General features: G+C 33.2%; 1 protein-coding gene across 4 annotated transcripts in view; it reads left to right on the top strand.

The window, feature by feature from the left end:
- The first annotated feature begins 2,261 nt into the window (after window positions 1-2,261).
- LOC125654025 (putative ankyrin repeat protein RF_0381) overlaps window positions 2,262-19,526 on the top strand; it is a 19,739-nt gene continuing 2,474 nt past the window's right edge. Inside the window, exons 1-6 of one of the 4 annotated variants that reach the window (XM_048883767.2) lie at window positions 2,262-2,542; window positions 16,086-16,138; window positions 16,285-16,471; window positions 18,502-18,609; window positions 19,049-19,118; window positions 19,288-19,457. In XM_048883767.2, the coding sequence (XP_048739724.1) occupies window positions 16,106-16,138; window positions 16,285-16,471; window positions 18,502-18,609; window positions 19,049-19,118; window positions 19,288-19,457 (568 nt within the window). In that variant the 5' untranslated portion in view covers window positions 2,262-2,542; window positions 16,086-16,105. Of the gene's footprint in view, window positions 2,543-2,818; window positions 3,382-16,085; window positions 16,139-16,284; window positions 16,472-18,501; window positions 18,610-19,048; window positions 19,119-19,287; window positions 19,458-19,526 lie in introns of those variants that run through there. The other 3 variants (XM_048883769.2, XM_048883768.2, XM_056143372.1) reach the window with 3 other exon arrangements.

Below are 19,526 nucleotides of genomic sequence, written 5' to 3'. Positions count from 1 at the left end.
TCAACAATGAGCTCAGTATTAAATTAAAACGCATTGACTTAATGCGCTTCAGATCACAACATCTTTTACTAAATGATCATATCCATTTCGTATCTATATCCAAATGATTTCAACACAATTGTTTGACAATCTTCGTGAATACTAGGTAGGAAATAAACATATACAATTACAACCGAAAGTTAATTGTCCTCTTTGCTCCACGATGCACATAGGATCAAGAGACGCCCGTCGTGGACAACAGTGCGTGGGTATGAGATTGGGAGACGCAGACACGTGGTCATGGCATGGACATCCAGAAATTAATTTAGAAATATCAAATCAGCATTAACTAATACATAGCCTTATCACAAAATATAGATCTACGAAATATCAGCAGTATTCAAAAAATAGCACTATAGTTCAGCGTTCGGACTTTAGCTCTGTTTATTTTACTGATACTCTGGGAACGTGTAAATTACTGAAATTAGAATTTGAAAAATTCCCATTTACACATGTATATTAATATTCATTTCATATCAATAAGGTTTCTAATACTTTTTGTACGAGCGTTTGTTCAAAATATTGATATTTATTTAGAGAACGTGAACATTAACTTTTTTTTACTAACAATATACACATCACGACAATGATAACGATGTAAGTACTCAAGGAGAAGAACCTTAAGGTTTTCAAATTTGTTCCTCATCCTATGCAATCAATTTTTTTAACTCAAATCAATTTAACATTTCAGAAAATTTGGAAGCTACTATTTAAAGATATTCTAGCTTTAAGTTCTCAAAACCCTTCCGTTTGTATCTTTCTTGTAACTTCAGGTAATTGAAAAAAGAATCGGAATAACATGATATCTTTCAATCTTGAATTTGTTTATTCGTTTACCATTTTTGGGAATTGAACTTAAATCAGTTTACTTTAGTGTTGACCTCTTCACATCCAAGATTGTGTGTCCTAGAAAACGTTCTCCAAACAATGTAATCCGATATTCAAAAGCTAAAATTTAAAACAAGGGGAGTATATTTCAAATTATGAGCACCACTATATCAACAGATATGTTCGTTTTACAAAGTGATAGGAAAATGAGCATCGCATGCTAATCACTATATGGGCGAGTTCATTGCTGATTAGAGGAGTTGAATGTTGATATACGCTATACCACACCTGAGTATCTGCGTATAATCAATGAATATGTAAATTCATAAACCAGAGTATCTTCAGTAAAAACAATGTTGAATACATAAATTCATTGCCCCAATGTTAACAGCGCGAATTAGTGAAGCAAATAAATATTTTTAAAAAATCGGAATTACATGAATTGACAAATACAGTAATTCTTTTTTCTTTGAATGTTTGAAAAGTTGAACTCCGAGGAGCAGATTCTGTACTTTGATCCCATTTGTCCCCACAGTGCACGTAAATATATTGCATAGGATTTTAGTGTTTGCCTCTTCACATCCTCGCTTTGCTTGAAATAATGCACGTCCCAGAAAACGATCTCCAAATAATATAATCCAAAATTCAAATCTAAAATCAAACAGAGAGCTTCGTTCAAGTATGAGCATTACTTAAATATATGTACGTTTTACAAAATGATAGGAAAAGATATATTCATGTGATAGAGGGCGAAGCCTCTCTCTCTCTCTCTCTCTCTCTCTCTCTCTCTCTCTCTCTCTCATGGATATAGATTCTATAGATGCCAATACTTTTTGCTTCGCCCTCAAATACGATCACGCCGTAAGATATTTTTTCTTTTAAAGTAAACGAGCGTCGCACACTAGGATCTACATGGACGAGTTAATTGCTGAATAGAGGGGTCGAAGGTCAAGACATAACATACTCCATAACACGCCCAGGAATCTGTAAATTTATTGAACCAGAATCTCAGCATATAGTAAACAAATGAATGCATTAATTCTTTGAAACAATATTAACTGCATAAATGCATTTGTAAAAATATAGCGAAATGCTTAAGATATGTACTCGTACAGTGATTTTAAATCATTTTGTCTTTGAATTTTTGAAAACGTTTTACTCTTTGATTCCATACAGTATTGGACGGGTATACGTTCAGTAGATCATCTTGGATCATCTCGCGATATTGAATGCTAACAGTTTTATCAAAAATAAACATTCAACTTTGATATAACATGGTGGAAATCTCGTTCCAGCCATTTCCGCAGTGAAGAATCAGGTGCATGTTCCGAGTCTTGCACCGTGCATACAATTGTATGTGATCACTAAAATTAAAAATCGATGAAACGTCATGCATACTACGAATGAGTCGATATCAGTCACTCGAGTATCGAAAAGATATGTTATTTTCCCTTCAAAACTCACTGCACATGTAGTGAGTATTACGAAAACCTGCAGTGATCTAGAGGGATGTGCCGTTTTATGTAAGGCACACTAAACATTCCTGGTACTGGCTACCTATGTTGTTGTGATGATAGATGAGAAAACTATGAATAAGGCTGGATGGTTTGTCTCTCGGGTTGCACACCGATCGATATAATCAGAAATATTGGACGGAGAGCAGTCAGAGCAGACAGTAAGTGCTTTCTATTTCTTTTTGAAATTAAATGATATAACTGGCTCGATGTAAAACATCTAATGAATCTGCATAAGTAATGCATGTATACAATATGTATTATGTAGCATGTGTCTGATACCTACTGAGAGATTTCAAATATCCATGGATTGCACGAAAATACACTATATGAAAATATCTTGGACATGACTTACGATTGATTAAATAAGTTGAGCGTTTAAACATTTGCGCACTGCACTGTGTGGTAAACGCACATGCTTGTTGGTGATATATTATGCATTATGTCATAAGGAGAATCGATGTGAGATATTTGTTAATTACGTTGGTGAGTATGGACTGGATCTGCAGTTCCGTAAAATATAGTGCTATCAAAATTGTCTAACTATTATATTGCCAGTTCATTGAACACATTATAATACCGTTTGGCCGAGAGCTCAAGGTTAAGAAATGATTTTTCTCGGAATGTGATGCAATTTCAAATTTTTGGAATTTGCCGTTAGGATTCTGCCTCGATGACGAATTTGTTTGGCACACGCCGTTCCTTATCTTCTCTCAGAATCAATAGAACAAACATTGACGGGAATCGGCACGAGAATGTGAGTGCGAGGTTATCAAAAGCAGGCTGCATGTATTACAATATAATCATGTGCTTCTAACAGAACTGAAAGATTGATGAATACTGAACGTTAGTTATTTTACGCACTGTGGTCAATTGTAAAGAAGCTCTTATCCCATGTATATAATAGTCACTACAACGGGAGCAAGAGCCAGGGCGGGGCACCAGTGGGGATTTAAAGTTTTACATGGGAATACTTTCTACAGCGAAGTTATTCACACTGGTAATCATTTTACTATTCATGCATTGATATCTATATTTCCAATGTTTTTGCCTTTGATATTTTCATAAATTGTAATGATATAATAATTTCCTCTTGGATGCGCGGCCGTTGCAATGCGCATGTGAATCTTGATAACATAGTAAATCTATTATAACAGCTGGATATTATTCCGACAGAATTGAATATTAGCGTAGAATGTGAAATAAATTTCCGTTTTGAATTGCAACGCTTCACGGCGGCATACTTCAGGAAGCGAGTTACTACATGTATATAAAACAAAACAAAGAACAGTTTGTTACCTGGCGGAAATATCCGATGCTATTTGTCTCCTCTGCCGGCAGTAAAAAAAAACTTATACTTCAAATTCGCGTGCATTCCATGGATGTATTAATATGCCCGAGTGTACATATGATAGTAGTCAGAATTATTCTAAATATATGGAACTGTAACTAGTTTTAATTGGACAATTCCGTTCTTATACCTATGAAAGGCGAAAATAACGAACAGTGATCAATCTCATAACTCCTACAAGCAATACAAAATAGATAGTTGGGCAAACACGGACCCCTGGACATTAATTGGACCTGCAAACAAGGTTTCCAATCCGCATGCAGTCCATGGCTATATAATAAGCCCAAATGTACACCTGGAATGCAACTGCAGTTAATGGTTGGACAATTTCCGATCTGATACCCACAAAATTCTACTTGACAAGAGCCATGTAATGAATATGCAAACATCAATCTTTTGTTATAGCGCAGATTCTATTTCTTTCACAATGTGGTCAAAATAGCAATTTGAATTTTTACATAGAGACATCCTACAAGAATAATCCTTCAAAAAATTCTTATCAAAAGATGAAGATCTACGATGTACAAATTATGTAACATCCTTTAAACCTTATTTAAAGTAGATTTTTAGGTCACCTGAGTCACTCGAATGGCTTATTGCAATTGGTCAGCATCCGTCATTGTGCGTAGTGCGTTAACTTTTGTTACTTCTGATAACTATCACTCTAATTCTTTTCAAATTTGGTTGGAAATATTTGTGGAACAGTTGGACATAAATTGTAAATTGCAAAACTGCTGCACCCCCGGGATTGGGGGTGGGGCACAATCTACCAAAAATTGACCAAGTTTCGAGAATCATCTCTACAACATCTATAATAAAAACTAAAAGCATAGACATGTAGAGCAGGAAGGTGTCTACTAAACTTTAATATTGATATAGAGATTAGACATGTAAAGCAGGAAGGTGTCTACTAAACTTTAATATCGATATAGAGATTAGACATGTAGAGCAGGAAGGTGTCTACTCAACTTTAATATTGATATAGAGATTAGACATGTAGAGCAGGAAGGTGTCTACTAAACTTTAATATTGATATAGAGATTAGACATGTAGAGCAGGAAGGTGTCTACTCAACTTTAATATTGATATAGAGATTAGACATGTAGAGCAGGAAGGTGTCTACTAAACTTTAATATTGATATAGAGATTAGACATGTAGAACAGGAAGGTGTCTACTAAACTTTAATATTGATATAGAGATTAGACATGTAGAGCAGGAAGGTGTCTATTAAACTTTAATATTGATATAGAGATTAGACATGTAGAGCAGGAAGCTGTCTACTAAACTTTAATATTGATAGAGATTAGACATGTAGAGCAGGAAGGAGTCTACTAAACTTTAATACTGATATAGAGATTAGACATGTAAAACAGGAAGGAATCTACTAAACTTTAATATTGATATAGAGATTAGACATGTAGAGCAGGAAGGAATCTACTAAACTTTAATATTGATGTAGAGATTAGACATGTAGAACAGGAAGGTGTCTACTAAACTTTAATATTGATAGAGATTAGACATGTAGAGCAGGAAGGTGTCTACTAAACTTTAATATTGATATAGAGATTAGACATGTAGAGCAGGAAGGTGTCTACTAAACTTTAATATTGATATAGAGATTAGACATGTAGAGCAGGAAGCTATCTACTAAACTTTAATATTGATATAGAGATTAGACATGTAGAACAGGAAGGTGTCTACTAAACTTTAATATTGATATAGAGATTAGACATGTAGAGCAGGAAGGTGTCTACTAAACTTTAATATTGATATAGAGATTAGACATGTAGAGCAGGAAGCTGTCTACTAAACTTTAATATTGATATAGAGATTAGACATGTAGAGCAGGAAGCTGTCTACTAAACTTTAATATTGATATAGAGATTAGACATGTAGAGCAGGAAGGTGTCTACTAAACTTTAATATTGATATAGAGATTAGACATGTAGAACAGGAAGGAGACTACTAAACTTTAATATTGATAGAGATTAGACATGTAGAGCAGGAAGGAGTCTACTAAACTTTAATACTGATATAGAGATTAGACATATAAAACAGGAAGGAATCTACTAAACTTTAATATTGATATAGAGATTAGACATGTAGAGCAGGAAGCTGTCTACTAAACTTTAATATTGATATAGAGATTAGACATGTAGAACAGGAAGGTGTCTATTAAACTTTAATATTGATAGAGATTAGACATGTAGAGCAGGAAGGTGTCTACTAAACTTTAATATTGATATAGAGATTAGACATGTAGAGCAGGAAGGTGTCTACTAAACTTTAATATTGATATAGAGATTAGACATGTAGAGCAGGAAGCTATCTACTAAACTTTAATATTGATATAGAGATTAGACATGTAGAACAGGAAGGTGTCTACTAAACTTTAATATTGATATAGAGATTAGACATGTAGAGCAGGAAGCTGTCTACTAAACTTTAATATTGATATAGAGATTAGACATGTAGAGCAGGAAGGTGTCTACTAAACTTTAATATTGATATAGAGATTAGACATGTAGAGCAGGAAGGTGTCTACTAAACTTTAATATTGATATAGAGATTAGACATGTAGAACAGGAAGGAGACTACTAAACTTTAATATTGATAGAGATTAGACATGTAGAGCAGGAAGGAGTCTACTAAACTTTAATACTGATATAGAGATTAGACATGTAGAGCAGGAAGCTGTCTACTAAACTTTAATATTGATATAGAGATTAGACATGTAGAACAGGAAAGTGTCTACTAAACTTTAATATTGATATAGAGATTAGACATGTAGAGCAGGAAGGTGTCTACTAAACTTTAATATTGATATAGAGATTAGACATGTAGAGCAGGAAGCTGTCTACTAAACTTTAATATTGATATAGAGATTAGACATGTAGAGCAGGAAGGTGTCTACTAAACTTTAATATTGATATAGAGATTAGACATGTAGAACAGGAAGGAGACTACTAAACTTTAATATTGATAGAGATTAGACATGTAGAGCAGGAAGGAGTCTACTAAACTTTAATACTGATATAGAGATTAGACTTATAAAACAGGAAGGAATCTACTAAACTTTAATATTGATATAGAGATTAGACATGTAGAGCAGGAAGCTGTCTACTAAACTTTAATATTGATATAGAGATTAGACATGTAGAACAGGAAGGTGTCTATTAAACTTTAATATTGATAGAGATTAGACATGTAGAGCAGGAAGGTGTCTACTAAACTTTAATATTGATATAGAGATTAGACATGTAGAGCAGGAAGGTGTCTACTAAACTTTAATATTGATATAGAGATTAGACATGTAGAGCAGGAAGCTATCTACTAAACTTTAATATTGATATAGAGATTAGACATGTAGAACAGGAAGGTGTCTACTAAACTTTAATATTGATATAGAGATTAGACATGTAGAGCAGGAAGGTGTCTACTAAACTTTAATATTGATATAGAGATTAGACATGTAGAGCAGGAAGGTGTCTACTCAACTTTAATATTGATATAGAGATTAGACATGTAGAGCAGGAAGGTGTCTACTAAACTTTAATATTGATATAGAGATTAGACATGTAGAGCAGGAAGGTGTCTACTAAACTTTAATATTGATATAGAGATTAGACATGTAGAGCAGGAAGCTGTCTACTAAACTTTAATATTGATATAGAGATTAGACATGTAGAACAGGAAGGAGACTACTAAACTTTAATATTGATAGAGATTAGACATGTAGAGCAGGAAGGAGTCTACTAAACTTTAATACTGATATAGAGATTAGACATATAAAACAGGAAGGAATCTACTAAACTTTAATATTGATATAGAGATTAGACATGTAGAGCAGGAAGCTATCTACTAAACTTTAATATTGATATAGAGATTAGACATGTAGAACAGGAAGGTGTCTACTAAACTTTAATATTGATATAGAGATTAGACATGTAGAGCAGGAAGGTGTCTACTAAACTTTAATATTGATATAGAGATTAGACATGTAGAGCAGGAAGGTGTCTACTAAACTTTAATATTGATAGAGATTAGACATGTAGAGCAGGAAGGAGTCTACTAAACTTTAATACTGATATAGAGATTAGACATATAAAACAGGAAGGAATCTACTAAACTTTAATATTGATATAGAGATTAGACATGTAGAGCAGGAAGCTATCTACTAAACTTTAATATTGATATAGAGATTAGACATGTAGAACAGGAAGGTGTCTACTAAACTTTAATATTGATATAGAGATTAGACATGTAGAGCAGGAAGGTGTCTACTAAACTTTAATATTGATATAGAGATTAGACATGTAGAGCAGGAAGGTGTCTACTAAACTTTAATATTGATATAGAGATTAGACATGTAGAGCAGGAAGGTGTCTACTAAACTTTAATATTGATATAGAGATTAGACATGTAGAACAGGAAGGAGACTACTAAACTTTAATATTGATAGAGATTAGACATGTAGAGCAGGAAGGAGTCTACTAAACTTTAATACTGATATAGAGATTAGACATGTAGAGCAGGAAGCTGTCTACTAAACTTTAATATTGATATAGAGATTAGACATGTAGAACAGGAAGGTGTCTACTAAACTTTAATATTGATATAGAGATTAGACATGTAGAGCAGGAAGGTGTCTACTAAACTTTAATATTGATATAGAGATTAGACATGTAGAGCAGGAAGCTGTCTACTAAACTTTAATATTGATATAGAGATTAGACATGTAGAGCAGGAAGGTGTCTACTAAACTTTAATATTGATATAGAGATTAGACATGTAGAACAGGAAGGAGACTACTAAACTTTAATATTGATAGAGATTAGACATGTAGAGCAGGAAGGAGTCTACTAAACTTTAATACTGATATAGAGATTAGACTTATAAAACAGGAAGGAATCTACTAAACTTTGATATTGATATAGAGATTAGACATGTAGAGCAGGAAGCTGTCTACTAAACTTTAATATTGATATAGAGATTAGACATGTAGAACAGGACGGTGTCTATTAAACTTTAATATTGATAGAGATTAGACATGTAGAGCAGGAAGGTGTCTACTAAACTTTAATATTGATATAGAGATTAGACATGTAGAGCAGGAAGGTGTCTACTAAACTTTAATATTGATATAGAGATTAGACATGTAGAGCAGGAAGCTATCTACTAAACTTTAATATTGATATAGAGATTAGACATGTAGAACAGGAAGGTGTCTACTAAACTTTAATATTGATATAGAGATTAGACATGTAGAGCAGGAAGGTGTCTACTAAACTTTAATATTGATATAGAGATTAGACATGTAGAGCAGGAAGGTGTCTACTAAACTTTAATATTGATATAGAGATTAGACATGTAGAGCAGGAAGGTGTCTACTAAACTTTAATATTGATATAGAGATTAGACATGTAGAACAGGAAGGAGACTACTAAACTTTAATATTGATAGAGATTAGACATGTAGAGCAGGAAGGAGTCTACTAAACTTTAATAATGATATAGAGATTAGACATGTAGAACAGGAAGGTGTCTACAAAACTTTAATATTGATATAGAGATTAGACATGTAGAGCAGGAAGGTGTCTACTAAACTTTAATATTGATATAGAGATTAGACATGTAGAGCAGGAAGGTGTCTACTAAACTTTAATATTGATATAGAGATTAGACATGTAGAACAGGAAGGAGACTACTAAACTTTAATATTGATAGAGATTAGACATGTAGAGCAGGAAGGAGTCTACTAAACTTTAATACTGATATAGAGATTAGACATGTAGAACAGGAAGGAATCTACTAAACTTTAATATTGATATAGAGATTAGACATGTAGAGCAGGAAGGAATCTACTAAACTTTAATATTGATATAGAGATTAGACATGTAGAACAGGAAGGTGTCTACTAAACTTTAATATTGATAGAGATAAGACATGTAGAGCAGGAAGGTGTCTACTAAACTTTAATATTGATATAGAGATTAGACATGTAGAGCAGGAAGGTGTCTACTAAACTTTAATATTGATATAGAGATTAGACATGTAGAGCAGGAAGGTGTCTACTAAACTTTAATATTGATAGAGATTAGACATGTAGAACAGGAAGGTGTCTACTAATCTTTAATATTGATAGAGATAAGACATGTAGAGCAGGAAGGTGTCTACTAAACTTTAATACTGATATAGAGATTAGACATATAAAACAGGAAGGAATCTACTAAACTTTAATATTGATATAGAGATTAGACATGTAGAGCAGGAAGGAGTCTACTAAACTTTAATACTGATATAGAGATTAGACATATAAAACAGGAAGGAATCTACTAAACTTTAATATTGATATAGAGATTAGACATGTAGAGCAGGAAGCTGTCTACTAAACTTTAATATTGATATAGAGATTAGACATGTAGAACAGGAAGGTGTCTATTAAACTTTAATATTGATAGAGATTAGACATGTAGAGCAGGAAGGTGTCTACTAAACTTTAATATTGATATAGAGATTAGACATGTAGAGCAGGAAGGTGTCTACTAAACTTTAATATTGATATAGAGATTAGACATGTAGAGCAGGAAGGTGTCTACTAAACTTTAATATTGATATAGAGATTAGACATGTAGAACAGGAAGGAGACTACTAAACTTTAATATTGATAGAGATTAGACATGTAGAGCAGGAAGGAGTCTACTAAACTTTAATACTGATATAGAGATTAGACATGTAGAGCAGGAAGCTGTCTACTAAACTTTAATATTGATATAGAGATTAGACATGTAGAACAGGAAAGTGTCTACTAAACTTTAATATTGATATAGAGATTAGACATGTAGAGCAGGAAGGTGTCTACTAAACTTTAATATTGATATAGAGATTAGACATGTAGAGCAGGAAGCTGTCTACTAAACTTTAATATTGATATAGAGATTAGACATGTAGAGCAGGAAGGTGTCTACTAAACTTTAATATTGATATAGAGATTAGACATGTAGAACAGGAAGAAGACTACTAAACTTTAATATTGATAGAGATTAGACATGTAGAGCAGGAAGGAGTCTACTAAACTTTAATACTGATATAGAGATTAGACTTATAAAACAGGAAGGAATCTACTAAACTTTAATATTGATATAGAGATTAGACATGTAGAGCAGGAAGCTGTCTACTAAACTTTAATATTGATATAGAGATTAGACATGTAGAACAGGAAGGTGTCTATTAAACTTTAATATTGATAGAGATTAGACATGTAGAGCAGGAAGGTGTCTACTAAACTTTAATATTGATATAGAGATTAGACATGTAGAGCAGGAAGCTATCTACTAAACTTTAATATTGATATAGAGATTAGACATGTAGAGCAGGAAGCTATCTACTAAACTTTAATATTGATATAGAGATTAGACATGTAGAGCAGGAAGGTGTCTACTAAACTTTAATATTGATATAGAGATTAGACATGTAGAGCAGGAAGGTGTCTACTAAACTTTAATATTGATATAGAGATTAGACATGTAGAGCAGGAAGGTGTCTACTAAACTTTAATATTGATATAGAGATTAGACATGTAGAGCAGGAAGGTGTCTACTAAACTTTAATATTGATATAGAGATTAGACATGTAGAGCAGGAAGGTGTCTACTAAACTTTAATATTGATATAGAGATTAGACATGTAGAGCAGGAAGCTGTCTACTAAACTTTAATATTGATATAGAGATTAGACATGTAGAACAGGAAGGAGACTACTAAACTTTAATATTGATAGAGATTAGACATGTAGAGCAGGAAGGAGTCTACTAAACTTTAATACTGATATAGAGATTAGACATATAAAACAGGAAGGAATCTACTAAACTTTAATATTGATATAGAGATTAGACATGTAGAGCAGGAAGCTATCTACTAAACTTTAATATTGATATAGAGATTAGACATGTAGAACAGGAAGGTGTCTACTAAACTTTAATATTGATATAGAGATTAGACATGTAGAGCAGGAAGGTGTCTACTAAACTTTAATATTGATATAGAGATTAGACATGTAGAGCAGGAAGGTGTCTACTAAACTTTAATATTGATAGAGATTAGACATGTAGAGCAGGAAGGAGTCTACTAAACTTTAATACTGATATAGAGATTAGACATATAAAACAGGAAGGAATCTACTAAACTTTAATATTGATATAGAGATTAGACATGTAGAGCAGGAAGCTATCTACTAAACTTTAATATTGATATAGAGATTAGACATGTAGAACAGGAAGGTGTCTACTAAACTTTAATATTGATATAGAGATTAGACATGTAGAGCAGGAAGGTGTCTACTAAACTTTAATATTGATATAGAGATTAGACATGTAGAGCAGGAAGGTGTCTACTAAACTTTAATATTGATATAGAGATTAGACATGTAGAGCAGGAAGGTGTCTACTAAACTTTAATATTGATATAGAGATTAGACATGTAGAACAGGAAGGAGACTACTAAACTTTAATATTGATAGAGATTAGACATGTAGAGCAGGAAGGAGTCTACTAAACTTTAATACTGATATAGAGATTAGACATGTAGAGCAGGAAGCTGTCTACTAAACTTTAATATTGATATAGAGATTAGACATGTAGAACAGGAAGGTGTCTACTAAACTTTAATATTGATATAGAGATTAGACATGTAGAGCAGGAAGGTGTCTACTAAACTTTAATATTGATATAGAGATTAGACATGTAGAGCAGGAAGCTGTCTACTAAACTTTAATATTGATATAGAGATTAGACATGTAGAGCAGGAAGGTGTCTACTAAACTTTAATATTGATATAGAGATTAGACATGTAGAACAGGAAGGAGACTACTAAACTTTAATATTGATAGAGATTAGACATGTAGAGCAGGAAGGAGTCTACTAAACTTTAATACTGATATAGAGATTAGACTTATAAAACAGGAAGGAATCTACTAAACTTTGATATTGATATAGAGATTAGACATGTAGAGCAGGAAGCTGTCTACTAAACTTTAATATTGATATAGAGATTAGACATGTAGAACAGGAAGGTGTCTATTAAACTTTAATATTGATAGAGATTAGACATGTAGAGCAGGAAGGTGTCTACTAAACTTTAATATTGATATAGAGATTAGACATGTAGAGCAGGAAGGTGTCTACTAAACTTTAATATTGATATAGAGATTAGACATGTAGAGCAGGAAGCTATCTACTAAACTTTAATATTGATATAGAGATTAGACATGTAGAACAGGAAGGTGTCTACTAAACTTTAATATTGATATAGAGATTAGACATGTAGAGCAGGAAGGTGTCTACTAAACTTTAATATTGATATAGAGATTAGACATGTAGAGCAGGAAGGTGTCTACTAAACTTTAATATTGATATAGAGATTAGACATGTAGAGCAGGAAGGTGTCTACTAAACTTTAATATTGATATAGAGATTAGACATGTAGAACAGGAAGGAGACTACTAAACTTTAATATTGATAGAGATTAGACATGTAGAGCAGGAAGGAGTCTACTAAACTTTAATACTGATATAGAGATTAGACATGTAGAACAGGAAGGTGTCTACAAAACTTTAATATTGATATAGAGATTAGACATGTAGAGCAGGAAGGTGTCTACTAAACTTTAATATTGATATAGAGATTAGACATGTAGAACAGGAAGGTGTCTACTAAACTTTAATATTGATATAGAGATTAGACATGTAGAACAGGAAGGAGACTACTAAACTTTAATATTGATAGAGATTAGACATGTAGAGCAGGAAGGAGTCTACTAAACTTTAATACTGATATAGAGATTAGACATGTAGAACAGGAAGGAATCTACTAAACTTTAATATTGATATAGAGATTAGACATGTAGAGCAGGAAGGAATCTACTAAACTTTAATATTGATATAGAGATTAGACATGTAGAACAGGAAGGTGTCTACTAAACTTTAATATTGATAGAGATAAGACATGTAGAGCAGGAAGGTGTCTACTAAACTTTAATATTGATATAGAGATTAGACATGTAGAGCAGGAAGGTGTCTACTAAACTTTAATATTGATATAGAGATTAGACATGTAGAGCAGGAAGGTGTCTACTAAACTTTAATATTGATAGAGATTAGACATGTAGAACAGGAAGGTGTCTACTAATCTTTAATATTGATAGAGATTAGACATGTAGAACAGGAAGGTGTCTACTAAACTTTAATATTGATAGAGATAAGACATGTAGAACAGGAAGGTGTCTACTAAACTTTAATATTGATAGAGATTAGACATGTAGAACAGGAAGGTGTCTACTAAACTTTAATATTGATAGAGATTAGACATGTAGAACAGGAAGGTGTCTACTAAACTTTAATATTGATAGAGATTAGACATGTAGAACATGAAGGTGTCTACTAAACTTTAATATTGATAGAGATAAGACATGTAGAGCAGGAAGGTGTCTACTAAACTTTAATATTGATATAGAGATTAGACATGTAGAGCAGGAAGGTGTCTACTAAACTTTAATATTGATAGCGATTCTAATTCCAGGGCGGTGTTAAACTTTATCTATAGTGTTTTATGTAAAACATTTAGTTAACGTGTAGTATATAGGAGTGAAGATTTTAGGTCCGAGTATTAACTGTGGAAATAATTGCTGTTACAAAATTTAGAAATTCATTTCAAAATTAAGGATTATCTCCCTCATGCATAGCTCTTATCCTTGGAGGAATTTGGCTCCACTTTTTTGGCACGCTGTTTTTGGCTATATTTAGCTCTAAAACTTCATAGTTATTTCGGATTTTAAAGATTTCGGTTGAGCATCACTGAAGAGACATTATTTGTCGAAATGCGCATCTGGTGCATCAAAATTGGTACCGTATAAGTTTTACATCATATCAAAATTTTTATTAGTTATTGTTTGTAAGAATCATATTTTGCGTTTTCCATTTTTGAAAACAATTTGCTTTGACCAAAGAAGTCAGTTTAAATTGAGTTCCGCAGTTCATTTATTTTTTCAACAGTGTATTTTCATGAAAAACAACTGGTGTTAGTTGCAAATGTCTGGCATTAATGACTAAAAAGTATACAACTTAAAGTAAAAAAAAAAAAAAAAAAAACACGTTTCTTTAGAATTTAAAAGACACGAAAATGAATATGACACCGTGGTTACACATCGTTACATAACAAATGCATACAAACAGGTATTTTAAAAAAAATTCAAATAAAAATTAACGCGGGATCCACAATTGTAGCCGCAAGCCCAAACTATCTGCAAAAAGGAGGAATGTATGGGGTGTTGGAGGTTAAATGATGCAGCTTAGAGAAGTAAGACTATTTCAATGCATCTGGTCACGAACAAAGTGAGGATCACTTGACATGCGATGCCTAATCCCATTGGATATTGATGATCCAGATACAAAACTCTGAGTCAACATCTAGGATGCATTTCAGGGATGATGCCATGTTTATGGTAGATATATATGGATAAACAGACATTGTGATCTAACTTAAGTGTTAGGAAATCGGTAATATTCAAAGATGAGTACGTACAAACTGATCATATAATACATTTTTACACTGATATTTTAGCAAGCCTCATAAGACTTGTAGTGGTGTCTGGGAGATTATGACATATTCCTGAAGCCGTATTTGCATTCCTAATACTAGCGGTATAAGGGAATTGTCTCTTCGTGAAACACGTCCCAGTAGAACTAAACATCATGAGTTTTCATTTCAAACCAAAAACACAGATTCATGACAGGTATGGGCACGGGCCTGTTATCAGCATGTGTAGGATTTTAGCAATAACCTGTATCTTGTGTTGTTTAAAGCTGCAACACAAAATAAAATTGGAAATATATTTAAAAAAAACAAGAATTGTGACATTGAAAGAAAGGTTTGGTGTTCAATAAGAAATTTCCAGTCTCTATGGGTGAAATAGTGACATGTAAAACATAAGAGTAAAATTTAAATAAATGTGGCATATGGAAGGTGAAGATAACGAACAGTGATCAATCTCATAACTCCTATAAGGAACACAAAATAGAGTTGAGCGAACACAGACCCCTGGACATACCAGAGATGGGACCAGGCGCATAGGAGGAATAAGCATGCCATGTCGACCGGTCACACCCGCCGTGAGCCCTGTCTTGATCAAGTAAACGGAGTAATCCGTAGCCAAAATCTGTTTCCCAAGAACAGCTTATCAATCGGAATGAAACACCTCAGACAGCATACATCTTCCACTGTCAGCTGTATATCCCACTCTGTGAACAGTCTTTGTAGGTTTCAATATTACTTCGTAACAATTATTTTTCTTTTCTTTTCAGGAAAAATAAATGATTGAACAATGCACTGGTTTACATTTCTTCTTTTTGACTTTGTAAGTTTTATTCTTTTCTGACTTATAGTTGCAGAATAATCAAGGAAATATTTCAAACGTATCAATAAAGTGCAACGCACATTTGTTTTCAATTGAAACGTTTTGTAATAATAGAATACATACTAATTCGAAAATTGTATTTCCAGGTAAATCCACGTGGTCTATTAAGGGATATGACCCATCCAGTCCAGACATGTCCTACGAACGAATCCGACGTAAGGCTGTCCTCAGACCGGCTTGGCTGTAATGACACCTACATATATATGTGTGTGCCTAATACAGACCTATCGTCCCTGGTGGAACTCTGTTATGTTAATGGAACGGGTCAAAAAGGTAGCATTTTACAGCTTTCAATACACAAATACGCTCCCGTGAATTGATTCAGACTATCATTTTTTCAGTCTTTCGCAATACATCTGGGTACTATCCACGATAAAGTAAAGGCTTCAAATTTACGAATTTCGTTGGCTGACAAAATGTTGTTAGTGTTTTGTGTAGTAAAGTATGCGATCGGATCAAAGAATATAATTATATTACGTCAAAGATTATGTATTAATATGACAATATCATATTTACACCACCATATTACTAAGTACTTCGTTACTAGCTTGAAAATAGGGAGGTATATTTAATTGCTGTTATAAAATTTAGAAATTCTTTTCAAAATTAAGGATTATCTCCCTCATGCATAGCTCTTATCCTTGGACAAATTTGGCTCCACTTTTTTGGCACGCTGTTTTTGGCTATATTTAGCTCTAAAACTTCATAGTTATTTCGGATTTCAAAGATTTCGGTTGAGCATCACTGAAGAGACATTATTTGTCGAAATGAGCATCTGGTGCATCAAAATTGGTACCGTATAAGTTTTACATTATGACCCCTGGGTCGAGGCCTCTGCTGGTGGACTGTTCGTCCCCGAGAATCCCTACAGCCCAGTAGCTAAGTACTTCGTTACTAGCTTGAAAATACGGATGTATATTTGATTGCTGGTATAAAATTTAGAAATTCATTTCAAAATTAAGGATTATCTCCCTCATGCATAGCTCTTATCCTTGGACGAATTTGGTTCCACTTTTTTGACATGCTGTTTTTGGCTATATTTAGCTCTAAAACTTCATAGTTATTTCGGATTTCAAACATTTTGGTTGAGCATCACTGAAGGGACATTATTTGTCGAAATGCGCATCTGATGCATCAAAATTGGTACCGTATAAGTTTTACATTAATAACTTTGAAAATATTACACCATTTTTAAAAAAAAAAAAAAAAAATATGCACTCTAGTTTATCATACCTTTTTTTACAATCCGCTCACCCTTGATGCTACATTTAGAGGTGTGTGTATTAGTCAATAAAACCAAGGACATCTTTAATTCTGCCACCCTCAAAATAAAGCGGAGACATACATGTACATGTAACATTGTACAGGTGGAGAGTCGGTGAAACAGTTGTTGCTGTTCTGTCAATTCTACACACGTGTACGGAGAATAGGAGGTAGATTTAAGAATATTTAAGCATTCAATTGACAAAATGAAAATATAAGCACTGAATGAAAAGATGAAGGTAACATACAGTGATTATTCTTGTACCTCCTATAAGGCATACGAAATTAAAAAAAAAAAAACAACACAGAAGCCCTACATCTTGAACAGAAAACGGGGTCAAAATGAATGAGTAAAGAACGGTCTAACAATTGGTATGAAACATATTGGACATATTGGACAGCTTATGGATATTGACTCAAGGACAAGATGTATTGGTAAATTAGATCGTTTTTAACGACCATAGAATTTGGGAATGCTACATGAATAATATTTTTTGACATCTACTGTACAAATACCTGAAACGTCGTGTAGATAAAAACATAACGTGCTAACACGCTCTATCTTATTCGTATACAGTTCCGTGTTAATATCACAATAAATGTCTAAACATAATCATTCAATTCCTAAATATAGTAATTACTATTACAATGTAGTTTGAATATACCGGAAATACATAACCACAAACTAATAGGAGAACCGAGATATCGCATTACTTTACACTGGTTTGAAATCTGTCATCATTCATTTTCAATGAATCACTTAATCATACAATTGTATATGTGCATGTCTTCTCGATCACATACTGGTATTTCAATTTTTTAAATTACTAATACCTATGTTCAAAACATCCAAAACCTGTAGTGTACCCATTCAAAATTATAATGGGGTAGGACATCAGCAGAAAAAGTATTCACATCATCAGCGTTTTCTTAGTGTACATTAGTTGTTACTAAAATACAAATCAATGAACATGACACAACCGTAAGTTTATTCTTTGTTGATAGGTGTGATGTGTTTCTTTTTTTGAAAATTTTTGTAGGTCACTGTTTGAAACTTTCCATCGACGGATACATGGACAGTGTGAAATGTGATCACTTTCTGTCGGGATGTCCTGATAGGCCTTATTATGGAACTCAACTTTATCAGTGTAAGAAAACTTATTTAAAGGTAAAATTTCAAATTCGTATATCCATGTGAATGCAGATTCGTCGAACAGAGGAAGTCATTATCCTATATCTAACCTCAAATTCTGCTTCAAGACTTTACCGGTCGCGTTACCTCAGTGGTACAGTGTTTGCTTCGTAACCGACAGGTCGTGGGTTAGACGTTAACATAGGTAGTGATGGCTCCTTCGCCAAACGCTCGGCATTAAGAAGTGAGAATCACGGGTCTTTCGTATAAGACCTTGAAATCAGAGGTCCCGTGTCAAGTTGGCAAGATATAGAACCCTGACTGCTACGGCCCTAAGCGCTAAACATGGGTCTAAATTTGTAGTACTTCACCTACAGCTGATGATGTTTCAGTATGAGAAGAAAGATCTCAATGGGACGAGAAAGAAACAATCAATCATAGTTTTATTTTTTCAGACCCCATGTGCCTGGATATATACACCAGTTTACAGTGTTTCACAGCAGATGTCCAATGTGTGAAAGAAAGGTATGAAACTATGGTTATGAAATAATCTGATTGGTGGTCAAATAACCTGGATGTCTTCCCTTTTCTCTGTGTCCAAACTTACGCGTTAGTAAAAAAGCATCCAATTTATATATGTGCATTATTAATCATTCCCTTTCATATTTACTGATGCATTGTAATATATTTTAAGACTAGGTAATGCATCAATTCTGTGGAAGTCAGATTTACCATCCGATTACAACAATACCAACAACAAGAATGCATGCAGGGACATGAGACTTCTGGCAGTGTGGACCACAATAGCGACAATAATAAGTTGTATAGCTTGCTTTCACAAAGTAAAGCGGTATTTTAAGTCTGGTAAAAACATCATTTACATTTACGCAACATGATAACGCGTCCAAGTTTTACTCTAACTTCTTCAATACA

The sequence above is a fragment of the Ostrea edulis genome, chromosome 7, assembly GCF_947568905.1.
Source record: "Ostrea edulis chromosome 7, xbOstEdul1.1, whole genome shotgun sequence".
Classification (NCBI taxonomy): Eukaryota; Metazoa; Mollusca; class Bivalvia; order Ostreida; family Ostreidae; genus Ostrea; species Ostrea edulis.
This window is presented reverse-complemented; position numbering and strand designations above follow the sequence as displayed.